General features: G+C 39.6%; 1 protein-coding gene across 4 annotated transcripts in view; it reads right to left on the bottom strand.

Moving 5' to 3' along the window:
• FRAS1 (Fraser extracellular matrix complex subunit 1) overlaps positions 1-19433 on the bottom strand; it is a 404163-nt gene that overhangs the window by 161819 nt on the left and 222911 nt on the right. For all 4 annotated transcript variants that reach the window (XM_016154420.2, XM_016154419.2, XM_036227812.1 and 1 more), the window contains 2 exons: positions 13178-13318; positions 10823-10966 (listed from right to left, as the gene is read on the bottom strand). In XM_016154420.2, coding sequence (XP_016009906.2) covers positions 10823-10966; positions 13178-13318 — 285 coding nt within the window. The remainder of the gene's footprint in view (positions 1-10822; positions 10967-13177; positions 13319-19433) is intronic.

Consider the following 19433-nt stretch of genomic DNA (forward strand, 5'->3'; position numbering starts at 1 on the left):
GGCAGGGCAGATGGAGTTCCAGTTGTTTGTCTATGTGGCTGCTTGCTAACAAACCCAGAGAATTAGCACTTTAAACAAACAAATTAATGAACACATTACAAGGGAGCCTGGAAATGGAGTATTAGCTTCAGTTGAAACAAATATATTTCTTGTTTTTAAGCAAGCACTGGATTCCATTTGTTTTCTAAATATGCACAGCATGCAAATATGCTAAAAATTTAAATAGATAAAAAATTGATATTCTGACTCAGCAGCTGCAGTATCCTCTAATATGCCACCCTGAAGCTGTGAGGAAATTACATGTGGTCATCACTGTTTGACTCTTTCTTCAAATCACAAAGGCTCTGCTTCGAGGATCAGTGAGGATTACACACAGTCATGATGGATGGAAGCACAAGGCATTGAAGTGACTTATTTCATATCTTTGGAGCAAAGTCGAAAAAGCTTGAAGATATTAAAGTAAATGTGTTCTGTTGAAGCAATGGCTTTGGATGTTGGTTTTATGGGGCAGCGACTCCTTAGCTGATAAATAATGATCTATAAAGACAAATTTAGACACACAGTGATATTTTTAATAATATCCTGTCAGTCGGTTAGGTTTTTAATGCAACCACATTGAATGTGTTTGGAAGCAGTTAAAATAATCAGTACTTGTAGCTGTTCCTCACCAGGAAAAAAAGAAATGATTTTATGCCAAAATTTAGTACCCTTAAAGTGTATATATAGAATTTGAATTCTGATGCCATTTTTAAAACTGATTGGGTTCCACTTGTGAGATAAGCCCAGAAAAATATCCAGAAAAAGAAGCATCCTCTCTTCCCCTTTTGATCATGACTTTGGCCCTAGGCCATCCATGAGCCCTTGAAAGTCATGTGTTCTTTTTGTACAGGCTCTGAATAAGTAAAAACAAACAAACAAAACAAAACTCTTTTTTTCAGTGTCTGTAGCTATTGTCTGACCCTGAAAAATAATCAACCTCCCCCTTTAAAAAAAATCCTATAATAGACTGACCTTTAGGTTATAGGGCAATGATTTCTACCCACTGTTGGTAAATTCATATATATTTTGAGAAGGCTGCGGTAGGATCCAAGAAATCAGACAATTTGAAGACGGAAGGGATGGAGAGGAAGTGTCAAATGTAAGGGCAAAGTTCTTTCCTCAGTTTTAGTGCCAGTTCTTGCTGCCAACAAGGAGATATGAGCACCACTCCTGGCCATGTATCTCAGTGCCTTGTACCCAGCCTCCCATTAGGTTATGTTTTACTCTTGGTCTACCTCCAGAAGAGGAGAATGTTCGCTTCAATTAACATTCATGGAACATCAGTTGGGTGTGAAGAACTATGGAAGGTACAGTGGGAGACAGAGCATTAAGTGAGGCTCAGACTATTCCTTTGAGATGCTCATGACAGAAGAAAGCCGCACCTAAAATTCAATAGGTGCAAAGAAGGATCAGAGAATATTTATTCAGAAGAGGTCAGAGGGACTTGAATGTGTATGCTTATTTGATGTTTGTAACTGTTGCTGGCTGAGGACACCCTAGTTAGGAGGGAAGAACAATGTGCACGGGCACACAGGAGGGGGTGGTGTGGAGTGGGGAGAAGCATCCAATAGGGCCAGGGCTTCGGACGGTAACTGTGGAAACAAGGAAGAAATGATGAAAAAGAAGCATTGAGAAGAAGATACAGGACATTTGAGCAGAAAAGGTAAGGGAGTTTTCTGGGTTTTTATTTTGTTTTGTTTTGTTTTGTTTTGTTTTTGACTGTGCTGTTGTTTTAATCAAATTATGTTAATCTTCTAAACAAAAAAGAAAGAAAATATGTAAACTGATCTGAGGAAGATCTGAGTTGAGGAAAAGTGTGGAAAGTACATATGGAAAAGTCACGGTGGGCAAGCATCAAAGAGAGTTGTAAATAATATGATTGCCAAGAAGCAGAGAAGGTCTTATTGGAACTAGATCAGGTGATAAAGGCTGATGACACAGTGGTCACATGTGTGTCCTCTGAAGTAGCACTGCTCCAAAGCTCATTTCTACTGTTTACTAGCTGTGAAACATTGGGTCAAATGGTTAATGCCTTCAATCTCAGTCTCTTAGGCTATAAAATGGAGACACTACTAATTATAGCACCAACCTCATGTTGTTGTAGTCAGGATTAAATTCCATAATAGAGGCGAAGAGCTGGCACATAGTAAGTGCTCAATAAACATTAGTAATTATTCTTTATCTGTAGTAGGTCGTCTGATCAGAACTGACATTGACATTGATTATTATGCTTGTATCTAAGTCACTATTTTGCCTATTACATATAAACCACAGAGATATACATGTGTGTAAGAAAAGTAGGTAAGTATAGCCTTACCCGTATTGCTCTCTTTAGTTACAGAAAAGGATAGGAGTCTAAATCCAGCTATGTTCTTTAAGCATAGAACTTCAAAGGCCTTCTCTACAGTTCAAGCCCTGGCCTGTGGTTCTTATGTAGGTAACAGCAATCCTGACTCCATTGGGATCCCTGCCAAGTTGAAAGCTCATGAGTAAAATCCTTCTGCCCTTACCAAAGCTAGGTAAGACAGTGTTGAGTAAAAGTCACATGAAGAAGAAAATACAACTTCCTCTTTTTAATTTCGGAAGGCCCAATTTAAGCACAGTTCATGTTTCTCTTTTCTGAAAGAAAAAGTTTAAAGAAAAGAAATACCTTCAAATATTCAATCATCCTTCAGCAGATAGTGTGGCTTCTTAAATAAAACACAAATTGGAAGAATAAGTTCTGGAGAGAGATTGGATATGCAATTCATAGTTCAAGTAATAGAAATAGGGTGACAAGATGAGAAATAAGAAAATAAAGTGTATTGCAAAAGAAGAAGATATGGAAAATAAACAAGCAATTTTTTTAAAAAAAAAAAGACATTAGAAAATTGAAAAAATATAGAAATGGAATAGGATCAGATGAAATGAAGCAGGAGGTGAAAAACAAGAGATAAGAACCAAAAAATGGGTCACGCGAAGAAGAAAGATCCTTGATATAATTACTATATGATGCATTTGAAGGAGGTTACAGTAGACATTAGGACCCCATATTTGAGTCATGCATTCACCCAAGAATTCCTGCTATACATCTATGTGTTGGGTGCTGCACGGAGCTTTTATTTCCACTTCCACTGTAAGGTTTCTTGGAATGATCGAAGGAGAATATAAGTGAGAAAATGTTTTGAAAATTATAAAATTCCACAAACATACCATTATTGCTATTTATAGTAACATGAAAAACATACCTAGTCCAGCTAAAGCCTTTAAAATCATAATTAACATACCACAGACCAAGCAATAAACCTATCGCCTGCTAGCTACCACCTAGGTCTACCACAGAAAATGGCCAATCAAGTTAAGTTGCACAAACACCATGTGGTGCTATTTAGCCATTAAAAGTGACAATTACAAAGATTCTTTGAGTATTCACCAACATATGGAAATATATAGTGATACAAAGGGGAAAACAAAGAAATACATATTCGTTGATACAACTATGAAAAATACATATATGTATATGGTGGAAAAGATTAATGTAAATGTAGAGTGCTATAAATTATTAAAATATAGTACATATTAACATTTCTTTAAAGTTTATTAATTTAATAATGTTAATATACAATAGAGCCGCATGTACACATGGCAGTCTAAATGCTTCCTTAGCATTTAAAACAGACTAGCAATTTCTTGCAACTTTTCCCTTTGCAACAATTCCTCTCCAGGCCACCTTGTCATGCCAGTCTCTGCCAATCCACCTTTTAATCCACCAAACAAAAAATCATTCTTGAGTCCCTGTTGAATATAATCAACTGTATTTGGCATCATATAGCACAGCAAAATGGTTAAATATTTAGATTCTGGAATCACAGACACTAGATTCAAATCTTGGCTTTATCTTCCAACTTTTGTCATTTTGAATAAGTTACTCAAACTTTCTGTGTTTCAGTTTCTTCATATGTCAAATGGAGATCAAATGAGTGCCTATCTTGGAGGATCGATGTTAATATTAAATGGCAAAACGCATTCAAAGTAATTATTAGCACAGTGCTTGTTACATAATGAGCCCTCAGAACAGGGCTATTATTAGCACCAGGAAAAGATCACTCACAGAGAACATGAACTAGCCAATGCCAAGTGCTAGGTAAGTGCTAGAAACAATCAGCATACCATGAATTACTACGTGGGAGATGCCAAGAGGAAGCTGGTCCTAGAAAGGAAGGAATATCAACCAGGCCAAGAGGAATGGGTGGAAAGGATTTTGATGATCAAAATAAGGTAGTAACTGCTACACGTTTATAGTAGGTGCCTCTTTCCTTCCTTTCTACTTACAGCTACAAGAGCAGCTACAGCAAGATGTAGGCAGTGCCAATCCACCTCCCCCACATGTAGAAACTGTTGTAAAACAGAATTAGTTCTCACCTCTCTGGCTTCAAGCCACCGTGTCTGGAAGCAGAAAGCTGGTACAATGGCTCGTACAGAGCTCCTTCCCAGGTCCATAATTATGTTCAACTTGAATTGGTTTTCTTCATTACTCAGTGTTGCAGTTGTGTCAGCTTATTCCAAAATAAGGATTTGTTGCTCTTTTAATCTGCGCGTTTGACTTTTTCACAACTTTTTTTAAGGGCCTTCTTTCAGAAATAATGATAATAAATGGGGGGAAATTATGGAAGGGGCCCGCATAAGGGTATTGTGGGGTTTTTAAAAAATGATTTGGAAGAAAAATGTTAACAGGTTTTCTAACCAGTCAACAAATAGCCTCACACAGGTTCAAAGAGCAAACACTTCTCAGACTACACACTGGAGGATAATCACTGATTGCTCTTTGGTGGTCTTCGGCATGCAAGAGAGTGGCAAAGCTAAGCCTCCTCAATGATCCCTCTGCTTGCCCGTAGAGAGAAGAAGGAAGAAAGGAAGGAAAGGAGGGAAGGAGTGAGTCCAAAATCTGAGGACAGGTTCATTATTTAATTTTACTTTTAGGAAGTGCCGACAAATTATTCAAGATATTATCATCAATTAGTGCAGGGATTCCCAAAGATTGTTCTGTGAACCACTTGGTTAGCTCTGTGAGAAACTATAATAAACGAAGGGGAGGGATCTGCAATTAAATGTTTGGGAGATCATGTCCAGCCTCCTTCATCTTAGAGATTCGCAATGTACATTTGTTTATTTAATGTTCTGAGAAATCCTGCAATGAAGAAAGTTGCTTAACGTTATTTAACTGAGGGGGTTCTCAAATTTATTTAGCCAAGAATCTTTTTCTTTTTAACCATTACTTAGAAATTATCATGGATTAGAACATGCAAATACTAAAAATAGTAAATTTTTTTTACTGACATTTGTCTTCTTTTGGTTACATTGTGGCAAAGATTTATGAAGAAAATGAACCTTCTTTTAAAAATTACTGCATAAGCTAAAAAACTTTAAGCCCTCAGAATTCTGCTAGCCATTTAAAATTTCCCAGTATTCTCCTCTACAATATTACTCTCAGTATCATCGCCTTTCTACACAAGAACTTAAAAGTATAGCTATCCCTTTTGGCCATTCCACAAAGCCCAAGGCACTTTTTTTATGTATCTGCACTTTGATATTTCTCACTCATGTTTTCTTTTTAATTCTCACCAACTTTTATAAACAAAAGAAAGGTTTTAGCTGAGAAAAACAAATGGAAAAAGCACCCTGGGCTTTGAAATCTTTGGACAATATTGAGATGTAGAAAAAATATTAATTTAAAAAATCTATAAAGAAAAACCTTGCTTTCCATAACACCTAACCATGTCTGCTGCAATCTTATCCACTCCTGCCTCTCACCCCAGTTCATTTATCTCTGTTGAAAATGTTCGGCCCCGACCTAAATCTCACAAACTGTATATTTGCTTTGATAGACTTGAAGGGAAAGAATCCCACACATATGAAATCTCCATGTGTGATAACACATTGAGGTTATTGGACCTGTTCCCAGGATATGTTTATTCTTGTCTTTGTGATAGATTAGATGTAATTTTCTTTCTTAAACAGCCAAGTGCAATTAAGAGGTCTCTGTTGATGATCTTAAGTACAGCTCAGCTAGAGAATAAATCCTATGAGTAAATCCCACCACCCTGCAAAGCTCACACTTGATAGAGGGAGGAGAGAGGATCCTTTCCCAGGGCTTCCACTGTGCCAGAACTTCCCGAGAATGATGAAAATACATTCCACTGATAGCACTGCCTGGGGCGGATTATCTTCTGCTTTGTCTATCATCACAGGACTCTTTCTAACACCTTCCTAAGTTTAGATAAAAGTTGTTGAAATGTTCCACAAGGCTGACAATGACCTGACTAAAGTAACACTTCAGTTAAAAAAAACAACATGCCAGGACTTTGGGTTTAGGGTAAAATGAGGACGGCAGATGAGCACCTGGTGGCTACAGTAAGAAACCTGTGTTCACTTAGACCTTCAACTTTCTCCTAGACAGCTACCCTGTATGTCCAATGTCACCCCATATTCAACTTGTCCAAGTTCAAATATATTACCTTCCTGTCCTGGCCCTTGGTAAATGGTCCTCCCAGTTCTTGAATTTACTTGACCAGAAATCTGGAAATCATCCCCAACCACCCTCCCCCCAGCCCCCAACTTCTATTGCTTCTACAGTAGTCACCCCTTGTCTGTGATTTTGCTGTCCATGTTTTCAGTTACCCAGAGTCAACCATTATCTAAAAATATTAAATGGAAAAATCCAGAAATAAACAATTTACAAGTTTGAAATTGTGTACAGTTCTGAGTAGTGTGACAAAATCCGATGCCATTCTGCATCGTCCCACTGGGGATGTAAATCGTCCCTTTGTCCAGCATATCCATGTTGTTTAAGTTACCCACCACATACTCACTTAATAGCCATTGTGGTTATCAGATGGACTGTTGCAGTAGCACAGTAACTTGTGTTCATTATTTTAATTAATAATGGCCCCAAACACAAGAGTAGTGATGCTGGTAATTCAGATATACCAAAGAAAAGCTTTAAGGTGCTTCCTATAAGTGAAAAGGCATATATGCATAGAAAAAAAAAAAAAACAGTATATGTAGGATTCGGTATTATCCAGGGCTTCAGGCATCCACTGGAGATCTCTGAATGTATCTCCCACAGATAAGACAGGACTACTTTATAAGGTTGAACCATGTTAAATTTCTACCATTTGACCATTTGTGCCCACAAAATAGCAATCACATAGATCAACCTAATATATAATTAATTCTTAGGGAAGCCATGTCCCCTTCTCCTTATTCCCTCAGGAATTTTCTCATTAAAGGTCTTCATATCCCATCTGGATTCCTACAACTACCTCCTAAAGACCTTCAGCCCCCGTCTTGTCTTCCTGCACGCAATCTTCCACAGGTCTTTCTTTTGACAGAGATGCGACCATAACATTCCCCTCCTTAAAAACCTTCATAACTGTTCTTCTTGAACAGAATATCCAAAGGCCTTCATGACCTGGCCCTGCTTCCTTCTGCTTCATGTCTCACTACTCCCATCCTAAGGGCTAGCATTCTACTTAACACTTTGTTGGTACCTGAATAGATAATATTCTTTGGCCCATTTTCTGGAAGGCTCTCCCCCCACCCCTCCACCCCCAAATCTCCAAAACCCCTTTAATTATTACTCATCTTTCAAAATCAACTAAGTTATAAAATACTCCAGAAAGCCTCATTACCCACTCCACACACATACACACCTTCTGGTCTGGGTTAGGGTCCTGTCCCACAGGCTCATCTCACATCTACAGCAATATCATATTCAACACATACCTCCTTTCTTCCTACACTGTATGTTTCTTGAATGCAAGCACCATATCTTATTCAGTGCCTGGCACAGAGTGTGTACTTTATAAATGTTTGGTGAAGCACTAAATGAATGAATGCATTAAAAAAAAAAGTGAGAAGTGTTTGGAAAGGGCATATATTTATTGAAAAAGTAAACTTTAGGATCAATACACTTCTCTGAAAGATCAACAATTGAAATTATTGGTCAAATTTTTCTATACCAAAAACTCATACACCAATGATTTCTAAGTACTAAACAATGATTACTTTATTTAAAACCTTTACTTAATATACCTAATTCCCAGGACAGTCGAGATTTGTCCCTTCCAGCTCATTTGTGTGGGACCTGCTCTCCTAGGGTGAGGGACTTCCAGTGTCATTTAGCCTAGTCCCATGGTTCTTTATTTTCATGGTCTCCTATTAGCCTTAAAAATTTAATGCATCTCCTAATAACCTAATTTGCTTTCAAACAGGGTACTGGACATAGGAGAGAACAGAGCACATTAAAAATTAAAAATTTCCAACCTTCTTATATAAACATTCATTTTAAAAATTTCCCACAGCATAAAATTTTAAGGTCCACATGTAGAATAGTTTGAAAATAGAAAAGCCATTAGAAGATTCCACCTTCTAATGCCTCTCTGTGACCATCATCGCTCCTTGCTCCAGTCCATCTCCCACATAGCTCGCATATCTCCTGCCCCTTAGTCAAGTCATAGTCCTCTCCAGAACTCTCATTGTTCAATGCCCACAAAAGTCCATCCAGACTTTTTGGCTTGCAACTTTGGGTTCCCTATTTCCCGGTTCCAAGTTAAATTTTCCAACCATTTCATCTGCTATGCCTTCACATAAATCAAGTTCTTCAGCCAGGTTGGATCACTCACTGGCTGTGAATGGCCCACAGGCTCTATCCTCTGCACCTGTCTCCTAGTGGAACCACAACCAGAAAGACCACCTGACCTGTCTAACCTCATCTCAGTATTCTTCAGGAAGAATTTGAGGTTCTACCTCCTCCGCAATGCTTTCCATATATTTTACTTATCCCTCCTCTGAACTAAAACACTTATGGCCCTTTGGTGTTATTATCCACAAATTGTTTCGTACTATTTGTTAATTGCACTATGTCTGGTTCATCTCCTTAAGTAGTCTGGAAACTCTCTGTGTCCTTCCAACAGCAACTCAGCACCTTGTGCTCAGTAAATAGCCACTTCTTTAACCAGAAGCCTCTTAATTCTCATGGCAGCTGCTTCTTCATACCCTAAAGAATCACTAGCTGAATTCAAGCTTACAAACTCTAGTAACAGTCAGGCTCTGCCATACCCAGATTCCTCTTCAAGGGTAGGCACTAATGCCTCCCATTTTCCCACTTCCCAAGTCAGTCATGACTACAACTAGCAGTACTGGCAATAGGCTCTCACCCTGTAATTGGTGGGGTACCTCAGTAGTGTCAAGTCTAGGTTTTCTGAGCTTCTATTTTTCATGCCCCTAAAATGTCTGCAGTCTCTGCACTTCATTTTTGCCCCAAATTTCAGCATTTTTTTTTGGCTGCAGTCCTGCTCTTGACAGTTCAGTCTTCCTAGGGTATAGACTTTGGATCTAATATCTAGTCTTTAGCTAAGGTCATGTGCAAAACAGAAGGTTCATCCAAGACCATGGCACCACTAGCTACACTTAGAGCATTGCCATCAATTTGTTAAGCCCCTACCCACCAATTAACAACTAAAATATCAGTGCTGTCCCAGACTGAATGTGCCTATTCAAACTATGATCTAGACACTTGGCCACAACTCTTCCCTGCTCAGGGACAAACTCTACAGCCAGGTCAACCCCTCCAGCATGCATCCAACCAGATCCTAGCATGCTCGCCTTCTCTCTTGCCCAGTGGCATTCCAGAATGCTTCCCAGGGAAGCCCTTCAGTGCTGTGATGACAGCTACTGCAAGAAAATCCCTTCGAGGTCCTTCTAAATTGGGAAAAGTGGAGAAAGAAAAGTACAATAACCCGCTAGCCTCTAAATTCCTCTCTCTTCTTTGAGGACAGCAGTTTTGCCTTACTCAGCTGTGTGTGTGTGTGTGTGTGTGTGTGTGTGTGTGTTCTGAGCATCTGACCATTAGTAGACACCCGAAGATATTTATAGTATAAATGGCTGGATGACCACAAACACTGTATGGTTCCTTCATCATTATCCAAATTCCATGCTGCTTTCATAATTTCTTTCTGAGATCTGAGTTCTAAAATGAGGAGGAAAAATCCCAACTCCTGAGGCAATTGATCTATTTTGGGGTTAATTTCCCTAAATTTTTGTGCCCAGGGTTGAAGGTAAAGGTTCTCCACAGCAAGAAGCAGGAGATACCGCAGACAAGAGGAAGACAGTCTTTAGAGAAATGTATTGTTTTGAAAATACATATTACTGTCTTAAGCTGAAGTATGCCACACGCATATGAGGTAGTATTACCATGACTCTAATCCTCAGTAATATGAGGTTCTAAGATTTTTAGAAATTGCAGAAGTGTCATTAGAAGATTCCATTGGGGCATGGCTCCATAGTGTAGTGGTTAGCACATCCGCTTTACACTCAGAAAGTCCTGGGTTCATGCCCCAGGTGCAGCCACAGACCAGATCCCTGGTATGCCAGGCCCCCCTGAGTATGCTGGGGCACCAGGCCCCAGGTGCATGCCGTGAGCGTGTGGGAGGAGATGTCCCCACCTTCAGAGATCCAGTTCTTAAGAGGAAATAGCAACATCCATAGGTCAGGGATAGACTTGGGGGAGGGGAGAAGGGAAATTAAAGAGGGGGGCGGAGAAAATTCCATTAAAACCCACAAACATTTGCTAAATATCTGATAGAAAGCAGTGGAGTAAGTTCCGAGATATGAAACAAATGTCTCCCCCAAAAAGAGCTCTTAATATGCTGACGAAGGACAGGTACAAGAGCCTTCTTAAACCCGACATGAAGAACCTCAGTTTTTGGCCAATGGTTCTGACACTGACAGAGGTCTCACTCACCGGCACAGTACCCCACGAGGTTTAGGAACTGCTCTTCTTTACAGCTGGTCCTGCAGTTCCCACCACTAAGAGTGACATGAGGGTGACAGGAGATGCAGTCAGATTCCAATGGGCCATGGCACTGCCTGCAGGTAGGGTGGCATTCTAGGGGGAAAAACAAGGACCAGGATTGGAATCAGCAGCACAGTACGTAAATACATGAATTGTTTAATGCACTCCACAGGTTGCATTAAGAGCGGAACTCAAACACTACTCATCTTTTGAAGATTCCTGAGCAAGCTTGGCACACCCTGACCAAGAGAATGTATTTTTAGTGTCAATTAAAATGCCATCTGTGAACAGAATATGGAATCTAAAACTATAAAAACTAGAGTGATTGGATGCATTCTCCAGAGGGGCCAGCATGACTATCCCCAACTATATAAATCAGGACGTTCAGATCAAAGAGACAAAAGAGAAAAATGAGTGGTAAGACACCCACTCCCTAAAATACCGCAATTTAAGGAGAGCAAGGCAGGCAAAGGCAAATACTACACAGCGAGTAATACTAAACCTTCTCATTAGAGTCAGATGCCACAACTTGGATTTCTGTTTTAATAAAATACAGAAAAGGTCCTCTTTCTGGAGGTTATCAGGAGTTGTATTTGAAGTTCAATTCCTTAGACAAAATTATAACAAAACTATGTTTTCCTCAGAAAAATCAACAAATTAACAAGAGGTATTACACTGGGCAGGAAAAAAGTGGGTCTCAGTAGGTGTCGGTAATAAAGATAAGAAAGGCATGGAATGCAGGCAGGTTGCAGCTGCAGCTGCGTCTGCGCTGCCAAGGCAGGAGCACGCGGATGGGAGGGGATTTAAGGGTTTCTCTGCCCAGGATGAGGACATCGAAGCACGTCTGATTCTAATGGGAGGGGAGGTGGGGGACAGGAGCTAGGTACAACTTGCTGGAACTGATGACAAAAAATTCCCTTCTGGCACAGAGCTGACGGAAAGCAAATGCACAGATTTCCAGTGGTAGACTGCTTCTCACTTCTGGCAAGAGGCCAAGAAAAGATAAGGCGTGATAAAAAAAATAAAAAAATAAAGGCAAGCAAGAAAATGAGCTGCTGATTAGAAGGTTAGCATTAACTATCACCCCTTCTACATTCCTGACGCTCTTAACTTTGAAAACACCCATCCAAAAGATTCTGGCGGCGTTCTCAGGATAATTTCTACCTCTCGGTTTCCCCTCCCTACCAGAATACGCCCAGCGCTCTGGTTGCCCTGCTGCTGCGGTACCAGCCATTTGCTGGCTGCAAGCGGGCAGGGGCAGAGACAGAAGAGTTGGTGCTATTCAGACTTTACGCCCCCCCAAAATTTTACACACAAAAAAACCAACTGGGCTACAGTGAAAGCACAGTAGGACAGGCAACAGTTTTCGAGGACAACTTCAATGACAAAGAAACCAAGAATACTTCCCTCTGAGCTTGATAGCATGTTTTAAAAAAAAGCAACCCATCAGGGGCCTAGAGAGATTACAAAGGTACCTGGAAAAAGAAAATTCCAGAAGAAATATCATACTGATCTTCAATCGTCTAAATCCATGTTCATGTTAAATTTCCTATTCGGAGTGTTAGGCTAGATGAATTTAACAAGTATTAATTTATTTTAAAAATATTTAATAAATTTACTGCGTGTTTTCTGATTCTAGAAATATATGTGATACAATTTAATAACATTGGACTTTTTCCTCTAAGCTGGCCTCAACAGTGTATTTTTAGGAATAGAATAATAATCATGATTAAATGTGTTTTGTCTTTTTTTTTCTGTAGATACAAGAAAACACAGTGCTGGAATAAGGTGCTTAAATTTTAGTATTTTGTCAATTCCAATAAAACGCTGTACTAATATCAACTAGCAATTTCTAGAATCTCTGTCACTGAAATATAAAAGTGCTCTTAAAAACATATTGAACTCACCTGTCAAAGAAAAAAATTAATACCTCTCTTTCCTTTTGCTTTATTAGGCTTCAGGCCAGGGAGGGTGGGACTGAGAACTGCAGAGGTCACACCAGATGCCTAATCTCACACAAATGCATTAGAACGTGCAGCAGTTTGTTTCCATGATAATGACCAACAAATCCACCCCTCACTGTACACTGAGGGTAAAGCTGATTTTAATTTTTTGCCCCTTCTATGCTTCCTTATTAGAGAACAGAATTTCTCTTGTTCCCTTTACTCCTACAAGTTCAAGACAATGATTTACAGCCAAGCCCAAGTCTCCTGGTATGACAAGGTTTCTAATTACAGTGTCTGGCTGCATTATGAAGACAAAACCTAGGCATAGGGAATTTGCCCCAGCATGTTACATACTCACCTGTGCAGCTGCCTTCCTGGTTAAAGTGTCCATCTGGGCACCGAGAGAGGCACTGCCCATCTAACAGGACACGGGAAAGCCGGCAAGCTGTGCAGTTATGGGGGCTCTTCCCCACACACCTGAAGCAGGACTGGTGGCAAGCTGGAAGAAGAATGAAGCAGAGGAGACAGTCAGGAAAGCCACCAGATGACAAGCACAGTAGCCCTGTCTCTTGTTAACGTTCCCGGGTTGGAACACGTTCTGCACTTTCTCTTCATTTTCCCAAGGACATGTCTCACATACTTCTTTCTAAAGGCCAGGTCCTGCAAAGCAAGCATCTGTGGCACACAGATTAAGAAGGCATAAATGCCACAACACAGAAATAACCATTTACAGCTTCATACATTTCTCTCTTCCCAAGTTTCCATTCTCAGAGAATGTCAAATAAAGAATAGGAAGCCATAAAACAGGTTTTCGTCCCCCAGGACAGCTCCTCCACCATCACTAAGCAATGGGCTGCTTATCGGGTGGCTCAAATTAGAGAGAAAGGTGATGAAAGCTTTACTTATTGATTCCACGAAGGTTTATATGGTGCCTGCTTTCTGATGGAGGCTGGACATACACAAATAAGAAGAACTGTCCCAAATTTTGAGCTGCTGAAACTAGCTGTATCAATAGACTCACAAGCAAGTAACCGAAATACAATGAACGGGAGACAGAGTACAGCACACAGAATAAGAGCATCTCATTGTAACTCTATGTGACCTTGATTAAATTATATAATTTATCAAGGCTCCTACTTCTTTGTGTATAAAATGAAAATAAAAACTATATATACTGTATGGGGTGCTGTGGAAACTAATTGGGTTGATACATGTAAAATTCTGAGGATAATGCTAAACATAGTAAGAGTTTCATAAACCCTTAGTTACAATTATTACCATTAAATGGTATGTTACAAGTACCTGTAAATATAAAAAGAAATGTGGAAGCAAAGAGAAAGAAAACACCTCCGCTAGCCTACATCTGACTTTTAAGAATAAAGGAGATCTGCATCATTTTCCAAGGGTGGCCAGTGTATTTATTATGCTTTTTTATTTTCTGTTTCTGATGTTTTGACATCAGGGGCCTTGGTGATTCTGGAGAGATTGCCCCTTCCAGCGCTAGCCAGTTTCTAGAGCTGGGAAATGACTAGCCTGTGAGTATGCCTTCGTGTGCTAATGAACCAGTCCAGAGTCCATACACCATCCCCTCCTCTACAGGTTGCACACTCAGGACCACTATCACTCAATCACTCTAGCGCCTGGTACCAGGCAACTAGAAACAGCCACCAATATCTCATTAAACTCCAATTCTGTGCCGGTTGTGGAAATGTCTACACTATCTCAGCGACTTTTATGAGTTTTATCATTCTGTGGAAGCTGATTTCATAGCAAGAGTTCTAGACTGAAGTCTAAGATCCTTAAAGGAAGACTAACTCCATTACAGGGCATATATAGAAGAGATTCGAAAGACGTTCTATGAATAATTTTCCCATGTAGAACTACATTTCTAGAGAGTGGCTTTCCAGTTGAGGGCTAAGTATATTTCTGAAGAAGCAAAACTGAGCTGCTTAAGCACTAAGTATCGACACTAAAAGTGTCCTTAGATGGTTGTAAAGTCCAGCCTGACTCCAGTAAAAAATTTACCTAAATTTACCTAAAACAATTAAAACATATCAATTTTTGATCATTCTCTTTTCTATTTAAATTTTAGACAATGAACACTACTTCTTTTTTCTATTTATTGGCATAAAGAGTGGTCTAGCATCCCTACTTTTATATTATACAAAATTTTCTGGCTTTTCATGTCAAAAGAGGTAGACTTCTTTCAGATTATGATGTAAATATCAAAATCCTCTAAGATATACAGTAGGAGTACTGTCATAAGGGATAAAAATTGAAATGAATGAGGTCAAATAAAATCAATCTCTCCTGCTCCCTCACCCTCTTTTTTCTTCTTTTTTCTTTTTTAAATGAATATGATTTAACCTATTCCTCCCCCAACCACCCCCCCCCCCCGCCGCCCACACACACACACACACACACACACTAGATTGGGAATGCTTTAAGAGTAAAAATTACATCTGTTCCATCTCTGTGATTCTCTTAGTACCTATAGTAATCCCTGCCCCCGTCATGTCGTAAATTCTCAATAAATGGATGAGTGGGTAAGTAGGCAACTTGGCAGGCAGATGGGAAGATGGAAACATTGGCAGCATACTCTTCTAATTCTTTTATCTCTTTGATCATTTCTTTTTAGCCTTTCTCTGTTTTGTCATGGGAATTGGAGCTTCCCAAAATTGCTGCCTTTTTTCTTCTCACTCTTGGGCAAACTGATCCACAGCTTTAATGATGACCTACATGCTGGGGGGAGGTGTCCCAATTTATGTGTATATCTCTGACTTTTACCCTGAAGTCCAGTCACATAGATCTAACTGCCTAGGGGATATCTCCACATGGTGTTGCATCGATATATCATACTCCTCATTTCTAAATACTACTCACTACCATTTCCAAGCTCAGTCCATATCTACTTAGTGTAAATTATGACATCACACTCCTTCTATCCAAAACTTTACTCGTTATCTACCCCCAACCCTACCTCGTACCCCTACTTGGACTTTCTTGTGTATTTATCGTCGTGCTTGGTAGCCGTGCCATTCACCAAGTCTCTCATGCTGAAAACCTTAGATCTACCTATCCATCACCACAACACATCCAAAATATAATGATTTTTACTTCTTAAATCTCTGTTACATCTATCTCAACTTAATCATCTCCCTGACCCCTTAGTGTAGGCTTTCAGCATTACTTACAATGTGGATTAGTGCAGTTACTTCTTAACCAGTCCCACTCTATTTATCTCCATTTAGTTGCCATACAACCACCAGACAGATCTTTATAAAATGCTAATTAACATGGAAGCAACCAAAGTTTACTACAATAGATGACATGATAAAGAAGTTGTGGTACATGTATACAATGGAATATTACTCAGCCATAAGAAGAGATAAAATAGTGCCATTTGCAACGACATAGATGGACCTTGAGATACTCATGCTAAGTGAAATAAGCCAGACCAAAAAAGTTGAAAACCATATGATATCACCTATATGTGGGATGTAAACCTAAAAGCAACAAATAAAGAGGACCAACAGGCAGAGACTCATGGACATGGACAATAGATTAGTGGTTACCAGAAGGTAAGGGGGAGGAGGAAGGGAGGAGGTAGATGGGGTAAAAGGGGTCAAATATGCGGTGACAGAAAGAAATCTAACTATGCAATGTATATATATATATGCCTTACTGTTGAATTTTACACCTGAAATTTACTGAATTTTGTTAACCAATGTCATCATAAGAAAAAAAATAAGAATAAATAAGAATAAAGGAGAAAAAAATGCTAATTGACCAAATTATTCCCTATTTGAGATCTTCTCATGGTTTTCCAATTCCAATAGTGTTAACTCTAAAATCCTTAGCACAGCACATAAAGCACTTTATGACATGACTCACTCGTGTCTCCAGTATCATTCCTTATGATTTACCACTTTGGAACTTACACTACAGGAATACCAAACACACTGTACTTCTCCAGATATGCCAGGCCTTTGCATTTGCTGTTTGCTTGGCCTACAATGCCCCTTCCCACCTTCTTCCCTGGTGAACGACTATTAATTCTTCAACAGCCTGAGATGTAAAGTCTTCCCTCTGCAAATCTTTCCTCATACACTCTCCTACAGAGAGCCGGTCTCCTTTATTTGAGTTCTTTCTGTGCATTGTGCCTATTGACATTCCAGCATGTATCACGTTCTTTTAATTAGTTGTTCAGATGTCAGTCTCCCCTACTTGATCACGCTTTCCTTAAGGCATGGTCTGCATCTTTTTCATCTTTCTATCCCCAAAGCCTAGCATACTCATGCTATAAAAGCAAGAAGGAGAACGTGAAGAATATTGAACATTACCAGAAGGCATGCATTTGTATAGCTTATGTCAGCACTCTAGAGACTACATTAAAGAAGTGTTGCTTAATATAGAAGACATGTCTTTTATTCAATTAATGCAAGGGAATCCCAACTTCATAAATTGTAACATACTCTTAAGCTGAGCAGGCAGGCTCTTGCCCATTTATTTCTTTAATTAAAACTCTTTGCCTTAAGGCCTTTGGTAAATCTTAGCAACAACTAAATAGATCAAAATACTCACAATATACTTTATTTCTTCCATTTCACCTGGAGCAAGTTAATTAATTGACCAAAATAAATGGTAAATTTTTTATTAGAAAAAAAATCAGTGTTCCTATCCAAGATGGTGACATAGCAGGCTCTTGAGCTCACTTCCTCCCATGGACACATCAATCTACAGCTATACATGGCATAGTTCTCTTTGAAAGAAATCCAGAAACTAGCCGAGCAACAGGAAAAGGAGAAAAAAACCCTTATCAAACAGCAGGAAAGGCTGAGGCAGTCTTGCCATAAATCCAGAACAGCAACATGCATTTAGGACCTCCAGTTCTTCCCCGAGGAGCAAAGGGTCTAAACCCAACATCTATTGCCCTAACCTTGAAGACTCCCACCAGAGGATCCCCAAAACTCTAACTCTGAAAGCCAGCAGGGCCCACAAGATCCATAAGACTATAATAAACAAAGAAACAGTTCAAGGCAGGGGCAGCAGTCAGACATGCCCTTCTCCCAGTCTTTTCCCTGAAAGAGACATATTTGCATATCTTAAAAGCTATAGCCTGAAGGTTGGGCTTCTAATTTAACAACAGCTGTGTGTGATCCTCTTCTGAGAGTTGGCTCACAGACACTTTAATCACACTCTCCCTCTACCCTGCTCACAGTCACCGGTGTCTCCCTGGAAAGAGCTTGTGCACATGTCTGATGCCTGGAGTTTACAGCTTCCACCAAGGGAGGGCACACCCTTGATAGGCTGGCTCTGGTGGCCAGTGGGACTTTAGATGGTGGGTTCAACAGGACTGCAGCAAACAGACAAACAGTTCTTAAAGGGCTATTCGCCCAGGGCTCAGTGTAGACGGAGGGACAGAAACAGCCATCTCTCAGTGTTCCTCCCAAAGAGGTATTTTTACATACTTTAAAAGTTGCTGCCTGAAGATTGGGCCTGCATGTAGGTTCCACCTGAGATCCTCCCCTTTGGGGCACCAGCCGGTCTTGGCACACCCTCATCTACTGGGAGCCATGAAGAACAAAAAAAGCCATTTAGGCAATCACAAAGGTTTCAGAGACAACTAAGAGCGAGGGAAGCTGAATGATAAGGTTCAGAGAAAGATAGTGATTATGGGGCGGGCAGGGTACAGGGAAAATAGGTGAAGGGGGTCAAAAGGTATAAACTTCCAGTTATCAGATAAATAAATCCTAGGGATATAATGTACAGCACAGTGTCTACAGTTAACAATACTGTATCGTATCTTTGAAAGTTTCTAAGAGAGTAAATCTTAAAAGTTCTTATCATACACACTAAAAAAAATAGTAACTTTGTGTGGTGATGAATGCTAACTAAACTTATTGTGGCAATCATTTCTCAATACATATCTATTATCAAATTGTGTTATATACCTTAAATGAATACATTATTTATCAATTATAGCTCAATAAAACTAGAAGAAATTATTAAAACTGAGATCAAATGTAAAAATTTTGTGCTGTGGACCGCCCCTCACCCCCCCCACCCCCCGCCCCAAGTAAGACCTAGTCTAAGGAGGCAACATTATCTTCAAGACAGAAAAAGAAGTCTTGGAAAAATTTAGTTGCTAAAATTTCCCTGATGTTTACCTGGTTATTCTAAGTATAATGAAAAGGCCACTGCTATAGGGGTGGGAGACCACTGTGATGTTTGTTACCTCTGCATTCTTTTTTAAAGCGGAGTTTCCACTGACACAATTCATTTAAAAATATGTAAGTGAAATACTTTATTGTAGTACAGAGTTCGTTTTTAAAATAAAACTTGTAATTTCCTCAAATTTATAACATCTTGAACCTCTTGCTGAACTACGTGGGAATTGAACAAATCCATCATTAATTTGCCACAATTACATGGCTAAACTAATCATCCTGACTGTGTTTATATCCCTTCCTGGTCGCCACTGCCAAACTGTTGACATGGTGATCGAACTGTGTCATTAATTGAGATGGCCTGGCCTGAAATTAAATTGTAAAGCTCCAGTGTGAAATGAAGAACAAGGCATCGGGACTTGCAAAGAAGAAAATTTTTCCTAT

This window comes from Rousettus aegyptiacus, unplaced genomic scaffold (genome assembly GCF_014176215.1).
Source record: "Rousettus aegyptiacus isolate mRouAeg1 unplaced genomic scaffold, mRouAeg1.p scaffold_m13_p_10, whole genome shotgun sequence".
Lineage (NCBI taxonomy): Eukaryota > Metazoa > Chordata > Mammalia > Chiroptera > Pteropodidae > Rousettus > Rousettus aegyptiacus.